General features: G+C 40.5%; 1 protein-coding gene across 1 annotated transcript; it reads right to left on the reverse strand.

The window, feature by feature from the left end:
• Window positions 1-14,402: 14,402 nt before the first annotated feature.
• vmn2r1 (vomeronasal 2, receptor 1) lies at window positions 14,403-19,719 on the reverse strand. The gene is made up of 14 exons (XM_069668972.1): window positions 19,496-19,719; window positions 18,604-18,895; window positions 18,281-18,523; window positions 18,011-18,202; window positions 17,788-17,913; window positions 17,399-17,583; window positions 17,169-17,292; window positions 16,852-17,079; window positions 16,586-16,709; window positions 16,328-16,488; window positions 16,018-16,213; window positions 15,566-15,801; window positions 15,274-15,473; window positions 14,403-14,724 (listed from the first exon to the last, which is right to left on the reverse strand). Exons 1-14 carry the CDS (start codon window positions 19,717-19,719, stop codon window positions 14,403-14,405), a joined length of 2,853 nt encoding a protein of 950 aa, XP_069525073.1.
• Window positions 19,720-21,106: the final 1,387 nt, after the last annotated feature.

Below are 21,106 nucleotides of genomic sequence, written 5' to 3' on the forward strand. Positions count from 1 at the left end.
GGTCCTCTGGTGGATTGTGGGAATCATGAGAAATGCCAATCTCCCATATCAGGAGATCTCAGTTTAACTCTTTCCAACACACACATGCGCACACAAACAAAGAACGAAATGAGCGCTAATATTTACCTGTGGAAACAGTCATTCAATTTATTGTCTGTAACCACTTTTTAATGTGCTTTCCATCACTTATGCTTAACTTTGGCTCAGAGTGCAACCTAAGTTCTAAGGATCAACCTCCTTTAAAAGCTCCTTCTTAAAAGCTTTACTGATTTTGTTTTGTTTTAGTATAATCAGTAAGGTTTTATTCTTACCTAAACAGTAGAAACTTTAAATCTTTTTACTTTTCCAGAGATGACCACTAACAGACCACCACTCATTGATGACTTTATTTAAAAACAAAAAACAGCATGAATGCACACACACCCAAACAAATATAAGTGGGGGTGGACGTTGGCAGAGGGGCAGCTGTGTTCATTGTCCAGCAGGACGGCTGGAAAAACTGATCCTGCCTGGCAGCAGGAATGTCAGCTGAGCTTGTGCAACGCCACAGTGTGTTTACAGTGTATTTATAGACACTAGAAGAGCACACATCCATACACATGGAGCCTGCAAATGCACACGTATTTAATACAGTTTTATTTTAAATTAGTTTTATAATCAGTATGTGTAATATTGTTTTCTGATCATATTTACAAATTTGTGTCACCTTTTTTTCTTGTCTGTGTTATTTTTTCTCTCTTTTATTTTGGCCTCTGGCATTAAGAACAGTCACATTTTGCTTTAAGCTGCTCAGCATGTGGTAACTGATGAGAATACCACAAAAGAGAGAGAGGAGAGCGGGAGGAAGGGACAGCAAGTAGAGGACAGTTTGGGGGTTAAGGTATCGGGGTTATGGCAGTGAGCATGGGGATGTAAAGGAAATCTTACGCAAAATGAGGGCAACCCAGACAACAGTCCTGTGTCTCTTTCTGTTTTTCCACATCTGCCTTTTAACACTTTTTTTCCCTTACTGTAAATGTTTCACCTACTTTTCATTCTGTACTTTTTCAGCCTCACGTTCCCTGAGACTAATTAGCAATAGTTTTTCCTGTCTGTTTCATTTGGCTCCCACCACCCCCACAAGCACTCCTCCCTTGGAGTCAATCCCCATACAGTGATTGCATATGTCTGATAATTATCCAGAGTGCACAGCATGATAGAAACAGAACGAGTAGAGTAGCTTAGCATAGAAACAACACCCTACAGCTTTGTGAATTAGTTTTAAAAAAGAATAAATTACTGAATTTGTGTCCACATTCTTCCCTCTCACCAGCAATTTGTATGTATCTGTATAAAACAATATGGCCATGTTGTTTACTCGAAGAGGAAGCTCCTTCTATGCCATCTGACTCTATGGCAGCAATAATTATGCCAGTGATCAGTCTCCAGCCCTCAGGGACTGTCCTGCTCCTGTTTAACACCAATGTGTTGGCCTACATTCTCTCCTCAATCCCATTGTTATTATCATTGAAAATCTAAACCGGCTTAATGCTGAAGCTTTAGAGCAAAGTGAGGATCATAACATTATATTACACTGACTGACTATACAAAATATATGGACAAAACACCGAGTCTGGCATTACATAACACATCAGACCTCCTCAGGCTCCTCTTATGATCCCATTGTTCTTTAAGCTTCTAAAGGGCTTAAATGATACAGCAGGAACCAAACATTCAGCTCAATTTTGTGGTTTAAGTTCATCAAAAATATTGTCAATATTTTGGATATGTAATCAACTTTAGGATGGATCATTTTATCCTGCTCCCACGCAAATGCAAAAAGGTGTCTGTTGTGTGAATGAAAGCGGCATTGAGATGCTACATCCATCGAGTTCTACAGGAACATGTTTGTTTGTTCTCCATGTGTCATGTTACAACAGCATCGTCTCCGGTGCCGAGGCTGTGAGAGAATATAAAAGAAATGCCTGCTAGAGAGGGGCAGTGATGCTGTTCTTTGTTTCAACCAAAAAACTTGCTTTGATAAATGCTTTAATATAGCCATAGAGTTAAGATGTTTCAACACATTCTCTCTTTCATGTGACATAATAGACTAAAAAAATAATACATATGAAAGTATGATAGAAGATTAGAGTCAGTTCTGCTACATGCACGTTAATGGGAGGATGCATCTTCTTGCTGTAAGAGGGATGGTTGATTTACAGTCATCTAAGAATGTGACTTTGTATGGTCTAAACTAAACTTTACCATTAGATGAATTGGTAGCAGATAAAGAGCTATTTTAAACCCAGTTTTTGAGCCTGGGATTCCTGTGCTCATATTCTGCACCACTTTTATGCAGAATCACCGGGGAGCTAAAATTCATATAGCAAATGGTCCAATTTAAATGAGAAGGAGGATATCCAGCCATGGTATGAGAGGAGAGCTAGCAGACAGCGTGCGTGCGTGTGTGTGTGTGTGTGTGTGTGTGTGCATGTTGGTATGACAGGCATGAGGTGGCTGACTGGCAAGAAGCGGCCTTTAGAAGGGGATCATCTCATGCAAACATCTTTTCTAGGTTAGAGTCAATCGCTTTTTATTTTCAAGTAGAAGACTGACAACACATCATAATGAGGAGTCCCATCGATCAACCTCTTATGTTCCATTCCGCTCATCACTTCAGAACACATATCTATCTAATAAGTTCACGTTCACACACTCTCCCTCACACAACATGCAGCTAATCTGTCAGTCGAGCCTTGGGAGGCTTTCATCATATCTTTATGAGCCTGTAAATAAGAAGCATGTGAAGTGTGTAGCCACCAGTATGTCACCAAGCTGGCTCTTAAATAACATTAGAAGCCACTTCTCAAAATAACTGCCTGACGCAGTATTTAGCACTTGTTTTGATTTGACAAGGGTTACAACGTTAGTAAGTCAGGTATTACCTCAAGTTTAACTTATTGCCTACACAGAGTGTACACTGCAATCCTTCTGTGGAGCAGTTTTACCCATTAAAAAGAACAGTAACAAATGGGAGATTGAAGAGGGCTTTTTAGTGCATTAGCTTAACACGACAGTGCTGTTGTGTGATCACAAAAATGTGCTATACTTTAGGATTTACTTTAACTAGCGGATTAGCCGGCTAGTTGGTTGGACTGCTCGTAACTGATTGATTGTATCTTAAGATCAATTAACTGCTAGTAAAAGCACAAAATATTTTAAGCTTTAATGTTGTCTGTTTAAAACAGTATAATACAATATCCCACATTGATATTGTCCCCTAATGCTGTGAATCATCATAGAAAGCCCGATAAGTGACTATTAATAGCAGATTTCATTACAGAGTAATAGAAGCCAAGATAACTCCTAACAATGTAAGATTACATGTACATTGTGGTCTGTTACTTATGATGTAAACAGGGGGTGTTACAGAGCGTCTGTGGCTGCCAGAAAACCTGATCAACATGTAGCAAAGGTACATGAAACACATAAGACAAAATAAAGCTGCTCCTGTCAATTCACAACTAAGCTGTGCATACAGTATGATTCTGTAACCTTCCTCCATTTTATTTCTCTGAAGAGTGTACAAACAAATGTATATTTCAGAAATCCTTTTGAATTATTAAAATTTCAGCTTTGTTGCTCTACAAAATAAATGGATCTATAAGTATCGTGGGAACCCTTCCTTAGCCACACTGCGCCCTTGGTTGTTAATCATCTCTGCCTTTTGTCTCTGCTTTGTTTTTTCTAAATTAGAGAGTGAACAGAGCCAAAACCAGCAGGGGTACTGAAGAATAAAGGCGGGGTGAAAAGGAGAGGAGATAAGAGGAAAGGAGAAAGGCTAGAGTACAAACTGATGAATGTGGAGCTTTAGGCTTGCATGATTGGAATGGGACACAGACGGATTAGGCATTTAACGACAAGAAAGGAGAGTAGAGCGACAAGAGGGAAGACATGACATGGAAAGGGGGGGTGGGTAACCTAGTACTGAAAATATCCATGTGTGAGAAAATTGAGAGGGCACAGAGAAAGGGAGCGATGGGAAAACAGGATCACCACTTGCTACACTAATATTGTAACTTCCAAAAGTGGAAATAGAGTCACATGTCACAGCCTGGAAAGCAACTCCATTGGTGCTTTCTGGCATCAGTCACACACGAGAATCAAAACTCTCCCTGCAGCCTTCATATGTTTTGTCACCATGGTGTTAAAAGATGTCAACACTAGTCTAATGCAGCAAGACAGATGCTGGCTATTAGCATTACAGCTAGGTCAGGTAACACAACTCTAAGCCAGGAGTCGTTATGACCAGCGTGACTCCTGTGACACACAAAGGGGAACCACTTGTCATCGGATAGCACTGAGAGTCCAGCCTAAAAATACTTTAATAATCTGCCAGTGTACACGAACAAACCATGTGTATTCACTGTTTGTTGCACACACCAATTTGCTGAGCGCAGTGCTAATGATTTGTAGAGAAGTAAAAAGCCTTTAATACGTGTGTGTGTGTGTGTGTGTGTGTGTGTGTGTGTGTGTGTGTGTGTGTGTGTGTGTGTGTGTGTGGGTGGGTGCGTATTTGTGTTTGTTCAGGAGTTAAAAAGCACTTCTGAGATGGAGTAGTATGTTGAACCAAGTTAATTTGTAAATCATCAAGAAGCTCAGCACGAAATATGAGGCCTTAAATCTGTTTGCACTGTGTCTAATATGTCTGTGTAGGTGCTATGGACGCTCCCTCTCACACACATACACTCACACACTCACAAGGCTTAACTGACCTGTAGGGCATGCCAGTCTTAGTTGCAACTGTGTCCTCTTTACCCAGTCCGAACATTTTCAGGTACCAGTTGGTCTCCATCTCTCTCATTAGCGCAGCCTTCCTGTGCTGCGCCCCCTGCTTCCCGGATGAGGAACTGCGCTTGGCATCCTGGGAGTTGCTGCGGTGGGCTTTTGTCCCACTGAGAGAGGCCACTGATTGTCTGCGGTGCACGTGGTGTGGCTGGTGTCCACCGCTGGGCCCTCCAACGCCCCCTCCGCTGCTGCGGGCCGCTAACATGGCCCCAGAGGGTGCCCCCTCCCCTCAAGGGCGGAGTTCAGAGACCAAGGTGAAGATAAGGAGATTTAGTTTTCCAAATGGTTCAAAGTCCTTCCTCGTGTCCTTCTCTGATTAATCAGGCTCGCCTCAGGGAGTGATGCATGACTAAGGAAAGCTTGTTCATTCGGACCCTTGTCTCCTTAATTTTTGGCCATCTTCTGTAGCTCTCAAACTCTTTACATTTGCTGCCTGAATAATGCTCAAACCCAGTTCTTATCTTTTAGTCACAAGGCTTATTCTCCTCTTTCTGTCGGTCTGTGTATTTCCTTTCTGTGTCTTTCTGTCAGTGCAGTGTGCTCTCTGGTCTCTTATAGCCTCATCCAGCCTGAAACAGGATCCTGGTTTCCTTGTCTCGTCACTGCCTACCCTGGCCTAAAAGGAGGGAGCCAAACATGCCAGGGTGTCGACAATGTGTATACACTCACACACAATTGCACTCACACGCACAGAGACACACACTCTGTGTATATATTAGGTGTACACAGATACAAGTTCTCAAACAACATAGTAGAAATTATATTGCAAACACTAAGTGCAGATGTACAAAGCACACGGACAAACAAACTGCAAAAAGTAAGTAGTGAAGTGAAATTACATTTAAAATAAAGATGCATTTGATCGTGGAATCAGGGAACAAATACAGTGGAAACTGTCTAAAGCAGAGTTATTAACAATATCCCAACACTCCTCATGATCAGCGTCACACACAGATTGTTTCTTTGAATCTTCAGGGTTAGTTTCAGTGCACACCTCCCGGACCATTGCATAGTCTTAATGACACCGTGCAGGCTGGTATGTGTGCAACACTCTAATTTACACCAGGCAGAACAATGTAAAAACACAGATGTTTGACTGCAACAAGTGAAAATATGTGAAAACAGACACTATGTTAATCATTTGTAGTATTCTAGGTTTCCACCTTTGCCTAAACATTACTGTCGTATATAAAAATACAGTACTGCTGACTTCCTTGAATGTATATTTCCTTGTGAAATCCCGTGTAGCAATTTGGTGTGAGGTTTTGTGTTTCACTAGGTTTCCATTTGTGTGTTTGTTCTGTTAGAAGTTCAAAGTTCAAAACACTCAACCACCAAAGGGTCATTACGGTTTCCCTCCCAGCAACTTCAAGCAGACTTTTTTCCAACCGCTGAATTGCACAACCACATACAACTTTATTTGTTTGCAGCATTTTGATTGAGGATGAGTGGAAGGACTCAGGAGACTTATGGATTCAATCATCGTTTGTGTGGTGGAGAAGGATTACACGCTGACGAGATGCTTATTCATGTCAGGTTGCTACAGCAGAAGAGCAGAAAGCTGATGGGGCCCTTTATCACCTGGCTTAAGACAAGTTAAGTTTAATACACAGAGAGTTTCAAAGTCTGTGTGTTATAATAAAAAAAAGAGACAGCAGGCTGAGTGAAGTACTGGCTCATTTGACGAAACAAAAAGAGAAGAGCGACCTTTGTTGGAGGTGAAACAAAGAGCTGTGTGTTAATTTAAAACATTTCAAGAAGAGTTTGAATTTCATTATCAAATACAGTGAAGAATGTTTTAATAATACAACTGTTAAATGTTTCACTGCAAAGAAAGTCAGTCAAAAGGTTCCTGCCGTTATAACCATCAGGCTTTTGGTTTTAAACTAATCTTCTTGGACTTATATTTTTGGCTGAATTCGCTGTATCCGCAGGCAGATTAAGGGCCTGTGTCCACTTAAAACATCTTTTGCGTTGGCAGTACTTGTTTTCTTGAGAAAAACAAAACAATGCAGTTCAGCATTTTTAGCACTCAGCATTCTTAGCGCCAAAACACCCTCGGTGTTTTTTGTCGCTATGCTCACAGCGCTCTCAGTTGAAAATAGTTCAACTTCTGTAACTCCGCCACACTTGTCAACGTCACTTCTCCCTAACTGACCAACCAGATTTAAGAAGTGGCAATGACTTTCAATATCAACTTTGTCATCAATGACGGAGGAGAAACTTATCATTTCATTTTTTCGAGGATACAATTTTCAAGTCTAGAGCTGCTGCTTTATGTTTTGTCTGACTTATCAGTCACTACCGAGGGAAGCGGAAGAGTTAAAACATTTCGAGTGGAGCTTTTGTATTGTGATGCACTTCCTGGCCCACTTTAACATTTTTGTTCCCCTTAATGGAGCAGGCAGACATACTAATGTTTTGAACACCCAAAGACACACCAATGCACCATGCATGCATTTACCAAGCTTTCTAATGAATCTTAGCTCTGTGCAGCTAAATGTTTAAGCTTGATTCATGGGTGAATGTCATGATATTATTTGTTGACATTGGTTGGTTAAACTTAAGTAAGCACACATTACATTTTGTTATACAGAAAGAAAACATCAGGAGGATTTTGTTGCTTATGGCTTTCTTGGTTGTCTGTTTAAAACCATGAGGTCAGGTTTTTAACATTACATCAGGTTTATAAAGAGGACTTGCATTAACTCTCCTAAATGCAGTAAAGAGTAGAACAAAGTGTCAGTATGTGTTTGTGTGTGTGTCATTAACAGAGCTTTTTATTTAACATAGTATTCCAACTAATGTTGTTAGTGTCGTGTGTGTACATGTTTATTTAATTGCTCTTTGTGGTCAGGTTGTGTGGTCTGAGGATAATCCTGATATCGAAGCAGAAACCCAGAGACTGTCGTCTTCAGAGGTCAAGTTAATAGATCAGCGATGGAGTGTCAGCCCTGAATTATTTAGCTGGGTAATGAGACCCTGATGGCTCACAAGTCTTGTCTCAGGGGCCTGGGGGGAAAGGTTTGGGTCAGTGCTGACTGTAGGACTTAAAAGATTGAGGAAAGACGTCTCTGTCTGCAGTCAGCAGGTGTTTGGTATTGGAAATGCAATGCAGTGCAGGGTCTATTAAGACAATGTAATAATAGCGACAACTTACAATATGTATGTCCCCAGTTGTAGGAATGTCATCAGTTTTGCAGTAAGGCAGGACTGCTCAGGAGGAATTTAGTATCGGTTCCTTGAGCTGCAGGTCTATTAAATAAGTAGAAAACAAAAATTGTATTTTCTTAATTTAGTTTCCAGCAAATTTAAAATGAAATTAAAAATTCACCATGATGTGAAATTTCAGGGAGATAGAGATTTTATCCATAATTTCCATTTGTTTGTTGACAGGAGTTTGCATGCCTCAGACCTTTCCAGTTTTAAATGATCATTTAGGCTATGTGCAGTATGTTGGACTGTAGGTCTTTTGGGGTAAACAGCATATGGCACATTTGGCACGGCACACACACACACACACATAGGCCTGCACACAGCACTTTGACTGGATGACCTTTTGTCACGCAAGCTCGTTGCCTGAGATTCGTCACACAAGGTGAATTCAATCGGACTTCTCTGTAATGTCATCACTAAGTGAGAAATTCTAGCATGGACAAAACTGGTCATTCAAGTCCTTTATCCTGAACTCCTACCAAGTCGCAAACTGATACAGTGTACAACGCAAACATACCCACACTGTGTGCACAGGCACACCCACAAACACACACACAAGGCTTCAGTGGTACACTTCTTTCTCTTTATATGTTAGATACTGTTCAAGTAATGTAATTATTACTGACAGTTCTACTGGTGTTTGTCATTATTAGGATAGCTGCTTAACTACAGTCACAGGTCAAGGCAGTGCAGATACAGTGCAGAGTTACATTAACACAGTAAATGTTGCCATACCTACTGTGGTTTGCATTTTGTCAAATTTTCATTTACATACAGTCAATTCATGATAAGGGTAGTAGATGTTGAATGTAGATGTATTTTGCTTTCAGAATAGCTGTGTATAATCAGCTCCTCCAGCAGAGCCCACTCCAAAAATTCAAAGCTTGTCCTCTTGCTTGCCCTGTTGACCTAACAGTACATGAATCATTTTGTTGTTTGTTATGAAAATGGAAGACAGTGGCAAGTAAGGTCATCCTGAGCAGACAGCGTCATGAAACCAAAACATCTCAGAGGCAGTGCTTTTGACGTATTTTGAGTTTTAAACTTCATTCAAATTTGGTGCGTAATGTCAACTTTGTTCGGACTTGATTTTTGGACAAAATGACAGCCCTATTTCATTTATTGTAATTGCATAAGAAAGGAAGATCATTAAGACAGGCTTGGATATCAGGGGTCCGTTTCACAAAGAAGGTTCAACAAACTCTGAGTCTAACCCTGAACTCTGAGTTGATCTACTCTGAGATAGGAAACTCTGAGTTTTCGGTTCCAGAACAGCTGATCAGAGTTAGTTCAATCAACTCTCAGCCGGAGTTAAGTACGTGCACGCTGACTGTAAAAAGCCAGCATTAATGGAGCCCCGATACCACGATTCACCATGGCAACGGTACACAAAAAGAGGTCCTCCTACGTCACACCAGTGGAGCTCGAAATCTTCATGCGGACGTTCAGCGAATACGAGCAAGTTTTTAGAAAAATAAAGTAACACGGCTGCAGCTGCAAAAGAGAGAGAAGCGACGCGGGAAGAAATTGCTGCTCGAGTAAATGCGCGAGTATGAACTGGTCTCTTTATTTAATATTTAATCACGACCGGAAGCTGAAATTTAAATTACTTTAGGAGCAATCCAGCGGGAGAAAAACATACATGGAAGCAGTTCAATCATATTTTAAATATTTAACAGATGAAATATCATTCAGTGGCTGTTTTAATGTGCATTAGCTTTACCCCTAACATGACTTCACATACATTATAATTCATGTTGATTAAACTGCATGTGTTAGTTTAAAAAAGTGTTAGTGCTCTGGGCAGTGGTGGTGAAAATCTAAAAATGATGACTTTGACACAGTTTTGTCTTTTAATTTTTTTCATCATAATTATAAAAGACTTTTGCAAAGCGGTCAGAGCAGCACAGAGACGCAACGTTTTTTTATTTTATTTGTAACCGCTCAAACGCGTGAGACGGGCTGAATGAATGAGGAAGTCGAATGAGGGTTTTATATGCTAGAGGGAGGAGACGGTGCGAAACTCTGAGTTTCCTGAAGGAAACCTGCTCGCGACCAGGTTAGGTTCATAGAGTCTGTTACTACGGTAACTGACCGAGAGCTTAAGTTACCTCTCTCTGTGAAACAGGCTAGGTTACCCCTCTTTCTCTGTTTTGAGTTACCTCCCTTTGTGAAACGGAAAACTCAGAGTTTCCCTCATTTCAGGGTTAACAGACTCAGAGTTTTCAATAAACCTGCTTTGTGAAACGGACCCCAGGAATGATTACAGTGACCAATAATTCGCTCAATGTGAACATAAATATGTAAGCTTTGTGTTAATCCATCCATGCATCTATTATCTATACCCTGGACTGGTCGCCAGTCAATCACAGGGCTGGCACATAGAGACAGACAACCTTTCGCAATGGACAATTTAGAGTCACCAATTAACCTTACAAGCATGTCTTTGGACTGTGAGAGGAAGCTGGAGACCCCGGAGAATACCCACACATGCAACATGCAAACTCCGCACAGAAAGGCCAACTTTGCTCAAACTGGGGTTTGAACCAGTGATCACAGCCCCCCCGCGACCCATTGCACCACTGTGGATCTCACTTCCATCCTCTGTTCATCCTCAGTTTCCAGCACAGCCTGTAAACACAAATGTTACAGTGAACACAGTATTAGAAGAAATATATTTATACATGGGAAAAGTGTATTTGTAAATATCAAAACTATGTCTCACTCTAAGTTAAATTATATGTTGTTTTAAACTGAATGTAATTTAAATGTAATGTAAACATACTTTTATAGCCACAGCTGTTTCTTGTTCTCTCCGCTGACTGGTCTTCCAGAGATCTTCTCTCTTGAAAGCATTCCTTTGGTCATATCTCAATGAAGAGGTGAGAGAATCAATGAGAGGATCTTAACTGGAGCTGACAGGATTTCTTTCCGCTGTGTTGTCTTGTTATTATGTCTGAGAAGTCCATCTTCACCAAATCCGTAGCAGGAAGCTAAACAGAGCAAACTTTGGAAAAGACATTATTTCTCATTTAAAATTGTCTCTCTACAGTAGTAACGCCCGCGTGGCACAAATTAACATGTAGGCATGATTGGCCCGCAAAATGCATATTCAAATTGAAAAAACGGGCTGTGATTGGTCAGATGAAATGTGCTCGCGGGTTTGGTGATCAGGCATCCAGCGGATGTAGATGTGCCTTGTTCGCTGCGTTGCTGTTTACATTAGGCTATGTCATATTTTAAAGCAGTGCAGAATGGAAGGACTTAGTGACATGAGATTATTTACTCTTACAATTTTTGGAATATGAAAGTCAATATTATGGAGGCTGAAGCTTGACCATTGTTGCTCTTCACATAACGTGAGCCAGGTGGCGATTTAGTCTCATATAATCTGCACATAACATTCCATGAATAAAGCTTCTTAAATTGTTAATAGCAGTGTCTGGCGCCTGTTAATAGTGGAGACCATAAATAGATGTTTTACATCTATGTTTTTAAAGTAAAGTCAATTACAACACAGTTGACGTAACTTAATTTATATTACATTACAATTGGGCACATCATAAAAATGCATCTGAGTGAAATATACTTATTATCTATCAAGGTTATTATATTGTGCTTTGATATAATACATATAAAATTGTCATACAAAGAGCTTTAAAAAGTCAACTGAGGCATATATTAATAATATAATTATTTAAAGTATGTTTTGGTCCACAATGTAGCAAAATATTATACCACATACAGATCCTGAAAAATGAAGGTAGAGATATGATTTTACTGGTTACAGGGTAAAGGGGAGCCTGGGTCTCAATTTAACTTTCAAGAACAAATAAAGGCTAAAAAAGCTAAATCAATGATTATAGAAAGCTGTTACTGTACTCATCATTGCTAAAACGTAAGTATGATGCCCTCACGTGAAACATATCCATAACTTCCTGTAGCAGCATCAGCATCAGTTAGCATCTCTCTCTCTGCTGCTATTTGTTGTACTTTGTTGTCTGAAAATCAAGTTTTGATACTGTTGTGGACAAATGTGTACAATAAACAGACAAACACACACCAGGGACACTTAAAGAGAGCGCATATTCAGGCATACCATTTGGATAAAGCACAAAAAAGTGGTGTAAAAGCTTTAACATTGTGGGAATATAATCGCAATCAGTGTGACAGTGCTGACATGTGAAATGTTTGAGATGCTTTGAGCTGAGATTTTTTGACATGCAATATGAAACAAAAAAAAGATGAAGACAGAGGAAATTGAAAAGTATACTGTAAGGAACCATTCTGATTTGAACAAAGTGATGAAATTATTAACCCACAGACAAGCATTGATGCTTTAGCACACATTTTGTCTCTTGTCATTCTTGACACCTGGCAATAAATCATAAACACATTCCTTCACCACCCTGTCACTGGGAGAATTTATTACTGTCCACAACTACAGCTTTGGCTGGCCTCAGTTTACAGATCCACAGATTCCTGGAAAGCCAAGAGCGCATGAGCATTACTGCAAATACAAAAGAAGCCCTAAAAAATAAATATAATAATAAATAATATGTAATGCATGAAACTACTCAAAATATCGTTTCACGCTCTACTGCGATGTGAGGTTAAATCAAACTCACCATGATTTATGGGACAGTCAACAGAGTCTTTTGTTAAGTGCTTTACAAAAAAAAACAAAGGATAAAAACAAAATACATGTCAGTTTTTCTCCCTTTAAAATAAAGATATCTTTTTCTTCAATGTTTATTGCTGTCAATCTAACTACAAACTTCCTTTATGTCTTTTTAATGAATAATAATTTCCCAGAGGGAGTCATCCCAAAGGGATCAATAAAGTTGAGTCTAAGTCTAAGTCTAAGTCTAATAATTCAAATATAATTAAATATTTTGAATTAATTTTTACCAGTATTTGAAAGTAGAAGTACCAAAATAAGATGAATGGTAAATGGACTGTACTTATATAGCGCCTTTCTAGTCTTCCGGCCACTCAAAGCTGCTTTTACACTACATGTCACATTCACCCATTCACACACTTTCACACACAAATGGCAAAGGCCTAAGTGCCAATCAGATCTATTCCCATTTATGAGAGGTTCAGTTTGTGTTGAGGATCCTGCACAGGTGGGGGGTATGGCATTTGTGGCAAAAATAATACAGAAATGAATAACTAGGTATAATGTTATTGTATTAATAGAGTAGTATGATAATAATCATAAACATTATATAGTATAATGACATAGTATAACCATATAACATAAGCAACAACCAAATAATATAATGTGACGATATAATGATATATTACCGCCATACGATATAATATAATATGATATAATGCATATAATATGATATAGCGTACAATATAGTATTTTATAAAAATTGTATATAGCAGTGAGGGGTGAGGCCGGAGTGGGGCATCGGAGAGGCGAGCAGGAGACCCTCCTCCCCCGAAACCCCAACCTTCCGACTGAGAGACAACCGACTCTACCACTAAGCCACAGCTGCCCCAACAGAACACATTTATTACTTAAAAAAGAAAAATGGATATGGTAACATTTCTGATATTATTTGGAAATGTAAACTATTTAAAGGAACAATTTTACAATGGCACACCTGGTCTACCATAAAAGTTGATTCTGAAATCCAGTGATGTTTTCTGTATTGATTGTGATTGCTGGATGTCTCCTGTCTTACTTTGAACAAATAGAACCATGCAAGTTATTTTGGCAATAGCATTTTGATAATTTAAGAAAATAAATAAAATAAAACAATGTTTACAGAATACAGAATACACAAGCTTTTATGATGTTGCTGGATTATTACGGAAATACAAAGTAAAGTTTACAGTGTAAACATTTTATACAAATATTTTGAACAACTTAAGCTAAATGCCTTTAATTTAAAAATTGACAGATGTGAACTGCAACAAAAAGTGCAGCAGTACAATATGTGAACTAAATGTTTTAATTCCACTACCACAACTGACATAACAACAGCTTTGACAGTAAAATTCTGAAGTTATTAGAATATGTTTGAGAAGAATTTATAAACTTCATAGCAAAGCAAGTGAAGGTAAAAGAGCTTGAAGAAGTTATCTTTTTAAAAATGCATTTTTGAGAGGTAGAAGTTTTCTTTCCACATAGTTATTGCTTATTGACATCAATGTATTTTTTAAATCATTTATTCTTTATTAATTACAGGCTACACATGCTGACAGTAAAATATAAAAGAATAACATCAAGAGGAAAGCTAATCAGCTGGACCAGATTCCCAATAAAGAAGTAGCCCATCTGCCTCCTACATATTTTTACAATATCATTTTTGTGGCTCAGTTTGGTTCTTCGTACTGCTCCACTAATCATCAATAGCAGTGGATGCGATCGTAGCAGTGACCTCGGTAGCAGTTGTAGCAAGTGAGGCTGAGGTCCCAGTCAAGGTCCCGTCACGTGGTTTGGCGCGGGGCCTCATCATCTCCTCTGTGTTGCGTTCAGGTTTGACCAAAAGAACGTAACACTTGGGCAGAAAGATGCACGTCAGCAGGCCAAAGCTGGATGCCAGGATGGCAAAAATCTGGACAGCAACCATGAACTTGCCACGTGTGCTGAGGTAAGCCGGGACAAAGGAGATCCAAACAATGAAGAAGACCAGCATGCCGAAGGTCACACACTTCGCTTCACTGGAAGACAGAGAGTCAAAAATAAATCATGCCTCTAAAGGGTCAAATTTCAAAGGTTAGTACCAGTTTTTGTTTGTTGCTGGGATTACTTAATATGCACTGTATACATGTATGCATATTTGTACTTGATTCGTTTAACAGTTACATCAACAAGTTAGAAAAAGTTGACATTAGGCTATGTTAAGCCTTTTAGTACAGTAAAGTAAAAAAAAAAGTTATACTTTCGTCCCCATAAAAGAAAAAAAACAATTAAGTGATTTATGATTTTGTTTATCACAACAAAGTTGTCTAACAATTGCAGCCCTTATTGCATGTCCAAGGTCTTTATGGTTCTACCCAGACCCTGGGATCCTGGGATCCTGGGTCCAATGCCATTATTTTGGGTCCTTTGTCTGTTTTATCTTATTATGATGTATATTTATATGTCAGGTGTCTGATGAGGGGTCTGACTGTTCAGAGGAAATTGACAATGGAACGAGATAAATGTTGTGCTGTTTTGTTTGTTTGTTTTTTTGTCACGGATCCAGGTTTAGAATTTGTTTTTTCTACCTGAAGTGGTCTTCCAGTTTGCGGGCTATGAAGGCGAAGATGAAGGCCAGCAGAGCCAGCAGGATGTCATAGGCAAAGATGCAACAAATGAAGACCACAGAGCCTTCATCACACTCGAGGATGATCTTTATATTCTGGGCAGAGGTGTTCTTGACTGGATGTGGGGGGAGGATAATGAGCCACACTGTGCATGCTATAGCCTGGGCAGAGGAATGATGACAAGTGAAATATCATAACAGGATCAGGATTAAGAGGTCAAGTTAAGATGCAAGTTTTTCCCCCTTGTTTTTACCTGTATTAATGTTGCAAAAGCAGCTATCGCCCTCTGGTGGGCACGCGTGAGAGTGTCAATTTCAGAGTTGGCAAAAGCATTGGCATCATTATTGTTGATTGTGTTGGTTACAATGACTGTATTTCCGCTGTCGGCTGCTGCTTCAGCTGCAGCTTTTGCAGCTTTGGCAGCTGCTTTGCTTCTGGCACGGGCTGCTTTCAGAGCCTGAGCTCTCAGCATCAATACAGCAGCCTTACCTGAGTTAAAAACACAACAGAACATTGTGCATTAATGCTGCAAATATATTTCATGATTTTCCAATATCGTCTGTCTTGATCTAAATTTGTGAAAGAAGCATTTCCCAGAGATAGTACAGTCACAAGCTTACTATGCACTACAGGTGTTCAGTGTACACACATACACACAAAACAGTACAGTAAAAAGGGAGAATACCTTTCTGACTGTTTACCCACCCATGAGAGAGGAAAGGCAGAGAGCAAAGCCCAGAGCCAGGCCTACTTGGCTGGTCATGCAGCTCCAGTGCTGAGGTTCTCCGAGGAAGACGATGGAGCAGAGGAAGGTCACCACCAGCGAGAAGAGCAGCGAGAAACTTAACAGAGCATCATTGGCTTTCACCAGAGGCGTGCCAATGTTCACAACAAACACTACCTGCAAAACAAAGAGCAGCCAAACATACCATTTGACATGTTACCTCCTTAGTCTCCACGAGAAGGGATCTGTTTGAGTCATCATAAGGAATGATTTCCCTTGCGCAGGTCTCACCCCGACAGCGATCGTGACAAGAGCTCCGAAGGCCGAGATGACGATGAGAGTGATCCCCAAGGGCTCTCCAAAGGCCAGGAACTCAATGATTTTTGGTACACAGGCATCATGAGCCTCATTGGACCAGTCATCACCACTGCACAGGACACATTCACGAGCATCTGTCAGAGGGAGAGGAAGTTGTTTCAACTCTTACTTGACTACTAAATAAAACTAAGAAGACGTCTATAAGATTATTTTTTAAAGCTTTCTACTGACTAGTTGTGTTGCTGATCTCTCCATCAGCACAGGGGATACAGTCAAAGCAGCAGACTGGCTCTCCCTGCCTGATTCCCTTCCTGGTGCCCGGCTGGCAGTTCTCACTGCACACTGACCGAGGAGGCTGCAACACACAAAAATACAAATATTTAGACAGACAAACGTGCATATCCCACACATGCAAACACACATTGACAAGTACAGATATACTCTTTGAATAATAATCTCGATGAGTATGTAGTTCATCTTAATCAAATACTGCTGACCTCCAGAACTTCATTATTCCACACAATGGAGTCATTCATTATGGTCATCCTGTCCTCTGGGGCTGCTGAGCCATTGTAGCGCCCTACAGTGACATACAATATCTCCCCATTACTATTGATCTGCCAGTTAATGATGTCATAAAAGGCTTCTACATCCCCGTCGTTGAAGTAGATCTCTTCATCTGTGTGTGGCACTTTGAAATGCACGTTCTTCAGGTAATACATCAGCTGAGGAAGAGGGAGACAGAGGCACATCACAGCCACATACATGTACATAAATCTGTTGTACTCACACAAACACACATGCACGAACTTACCTGCCACGGCTCAAAGTTGGTGATGTCAGCACATTCGTTCCTCCCATTGAATGGCCCCTGTCCTGCTTCACAGTGCTCCAGGTTGTGCAATGCGTGGGCCACAGCGTACACAGCTTTATACACACTGTGAGGAAACATCAACATCAGAGTAAACGTGAAGTCATATTTCTATGTGGTTTCAGTTCTGCTGCTCCAGAATGAGCAGCAGCACAAGAGCAGTGTGAACTGACCTGTAAGTTATCCGTAACTGGGAAACATCAGAGTAGGTGTTATTCAGCTCTGCCATAGACTCACGCCCTGTGCACAGCCCATCAGGGACCCCCCTCACTGCTCTGGACAGTGTGCTGTTAAGCTCCTCTGCCCTCTCCTTGGCCTGCCTCACGGCTTTGCCATAGTTCAATGTGCAGTTAAACAACTAGAAGACACATGCAAGGTCACAAACTTTATTTTCTCTGGGTTTGTGTGACATCAGTGTGACTTTTTATGTTGCCATAGAATGTTTCTTCTAGACTCCTGTGTTTTAAGTCACAGGTGGTCTAGATGCATGACTTCTATCAGCATTTTAGTCAGATTTTGAAGTGCTAATAGATCCCAGAATTACTCAGCTTAATTAACCCACCGACTCCCAGAATTCCTCAGTGAGCAGGTCATCATATGGGTCCAGATCCAATAGATGGCGCTGAAGGCCTGGTATATTTGCCCTTTTTACCCCGAAGCCCAGGGTGCCACCCAGCACTGAGCTCACCTGCATAAATACATGCACATTATCAACCTCAGCTAGAATTGTGACTTTCAGTTCAAACATCAGTCAGTGTTTTTATAGGCTAGTAATGAACACTCACCCCTGGCTGATTGATGAGAGCGGAGGTCACCCAGGCCTCGCTGGCGATCCAGGTGCGGTTGGTAACATTGTGACGGAGCAGCTCAAGGATAAGAGGACTGAGGTCAACATCTGAGGAGAAGACCACGATGATCTTGGCCGTAGCTTCAACTACAGTCTGAACAATACGCTGAATGTCCTCTGGGGAACTAACCTGGTGTTCATAAAAGCATTGAATGAACATCAATATATCTCTACAAAAGACAATAACAGGTGGGAAATAACTGTTCACCTTGGGCAGGGTCTCAGAGAAGGAGATGCAGACACCAGCTTCCTCCACCTGCTCCTTGAAGTCTTTAATGCCGTACTTGCCGTAATCATCATCAGCAGCTATGGTGCCCACCCATGTCCAGCCGAAGTGTAGCACCAGCTTGGCAATAGCTGTAGACTGGTGCTTGTCATTGGGAATGGTCCTGAGGAAGGTGGGGAACTGGAACTTGCTATCCAGGGCGGAGCAGGTTGAAGAATAGCTGACCTGATTACAGAGGAGAAGAGTTTTGTCCTGTTTCTTTGTCCTTCTTGACCTTCATACAGTATAACCCACCATCAGCCTACCTGTGGGAAGTGATAGAGACCAAGTATCCTCGCAGTAGCGATTGAGAGATCAGATCCCCCAGCGCCCACTAGAGCAGCCAGAGGCGCTCCAGTCCCACAGCGATAGTTGGGTACTGCCTCGTCTTGCCCCGTCAGGTAGGTGAGGGTGCCCTCCACAGCTTTGGAGATGGTGAAGCAGGAGTCGTAGATAACGTAGCCTAGGTCTGTGTTGGGCAGCAGGTCGTTCCTCCTGTTAATTTCATTAATGGCAAACAGCATGGTCTGCGTCCAGCGAAAGGTACGAAAGTTAAACCTGGAGGAGGATGGGTGATGGATAAAATCTTTTGTCTTTCATGGCGTAAACACACTATTCAAAAGCTCTTGTGAATTTAGTTTGTCAATTTCAGATCAGAAAGACAGAAAAACAGTTCTTCATTCTGTAAATGTGCAAAATTTAAATACTTGACAGCTGCAACATACGGACAGACTATTTATTTCTATGTTGTTACTTAAATTAGCCACAAAAAAACAGTTCAAAGACATGCTGATAATGGTTGCATACTACACTGTAAAGGCCTGCCTCCATAATATTTTGAGCTAATGCTAATTGGCCCCAGGGGTGCTGCCCTGCTCCGTCTTGATTTCGGCAGTAAAATCACAAGGTCGGAGATCTCAGGGCCACGCTGTTCAGTTGAAACATTGGTTAATAAAGGAATAAATAAAGGAAAATATTCTACTGTTCAGTAGCCATGATATTAAATAATTTACCTTCAATAGACTTGACATTACCTGTGATTAGAGTAATATGTTTTAACAACAGCTTAAACTAACAGAACCTAAGCCAACACAGTAACAAAGTGACTATACAAAGAGATTTATGTCATATTGTCAACATGTTGATTGCTCAACTCACCCCTCACACCCAGAGGAGACTGGCACCCTTGAAGTGTTGCCATCACTGGAGGCAATACGCTTGTGTACAGGAAACATCCCCCCAATAACAACCTTCTTCTTCTCTACATTCTTGTAGCCGCTCAGGTTGAACTTTGCCTTCAGCTTGCATGTCGACTCTGCTGGAACAGATGTGTAAAAGTAGAAAAAGGCACATAATCCAAGCAAAAAGCGACTGATATCCATGTTATGTGGCAAGGAAAAGAGTCTCTCGTCGTGTCAGACAGCAAAAGAAGCAGCAAAGTGTGACAGGTGCCTTTACCTGCTCTCAAGGGAGATGTGCTGTGTGAGGTAACTTGACAACAGATTCAGCAGTGCAAAAACAGGATGCTGAATTACTGTGACTGAGGAAATATTCATCTTTATTTCATATATAACACAGATGAGGACAGTGAATTTTAGTAAATACTAAAGCATTAAGATCTTTTTAATGGCATATTAAATTAAGTGTGGTTCTAAATGTGTTTCTCAAGAGCAAAGACCACCAGACATGCACAAACAAAAACACACCTACATCAAATAGTTTAAAAAAAACATCCCACCATTTAATTTCTCTGTCCTTTGCTCTTTCCTCCTGTAAATAAAATTCAGTGCATCAGTCAGCACAAAGGTCAGCCGTTGAATATAAATTGCCACAGGCCAGGAGTTAATTAGCAGCGGCATGTGGTAACTTGTACAGTTTTTCTGCACCGCTACTGTTCCAAAATCATGCCGTGTCCCCTGAGAGCGGGTCTGCACTGTGTTGATGTCTGACTGCACTTGTCTGCTCTTGTCTCTCAGTCAGCAGGGAGCAACCAACACCTGAACCCTTCAGCACACTGAGGGGCCTCTGCTTGGTTACAAGAAACTGCACACAAATAGGTAGTAATGAAATCAAATGACATTTAAAACAATATGGCTGGCAGCAGCTATTTGCAACTATCATTATAGGAAATAACACTAACTAGAAATTGTCACGCAGAAAGCAGAAATCTAAAAAAAAAAGTGCTTTATTCAGATCTATATCTGGAATAGTTGATAAGTGATTCACTTGTAAGTGTATCCGTGACAGTGTGATCGAGCCCTCGTGATCCATCTCAGGCACATGAGACGCCTGATACTGATGAGTTCTGCGAGAAATCAATTACGTGCAGTAATGAACTAAACGTTGGTATGTGCAGTCATGTGCAGGCGCAAGGTAAAAATAAAAAATAAAAGGGAAATCCACCAAACCCCAGGAAGTTGTCTCTGTAATCAACTTTTCATTTTCTGCTCAGCTTCTGTAGGTTTTAATAAAATTGTCAATATTAGTAAAGTTCATTAAAGAGGGAAACTTTTCAGTTTGATAGGATCCCTTCGCTATCTCCAGTACTACACTGGAAATTTTTTTTTTGTAAATAACTAGAAAGGTACTTAGTGATTTCCATTTTTACATAATCTGTTCATTTTATTACCAAGAAATGACAACTTACCTCTACTGTAGTTTTTATGTGTATTTTAAGCAAAAATGTCTTATTGATGTGTTAAAAAATAAATTACTGTAATTACAAATGAAGTAACCTGAAAGCTAAAAAAGTAACAGATAAGAAGCTCA

Source organism: Semicossyphus pulcher, unplaced genomic scaffold (assembly GCF_022749685.1).
Source record: "Semicossyphus pulcher isolate SPU_LCO1_2020_fin unplaced genomic scaffold, fSemPul1.0.p SCAF_19, whole genome shotgun sequence".
Classification (NCBI taxonomy): domain Eukaryota; kingdom Metazoa; phylum Chordata; class Actinopteri; order Labriformes; family Labridae; genus Semicossyphus; species Semicossyphus pulcher.

Excerpts from the sequence above, each read along its gene's own strand:
- vmn2r1 (XM_069668972.1), bottom strand. The coding sequence starts at position 19,719 with ATGGATATCAGTCGCTTTTTGCTTGGATTATGTGCCTTTTTCTACTTT. Across the intron at positions 17,914-18,010 it reads CTCTCATCAATCAGCCAGGG|GTGAGCTCAGTGCTGGGTGG; the intron begins GTGAGTGTTCAT and ends GTATTTATGCAG. Across the intron at positions 16,710-16,851 it reads GGAATAATGAAGTTCTGGAG|CCTCCTCGGTCAGTGTGCAG; the intron begins GTCAGCAGTATT and ends TGTGTGTTGCAG.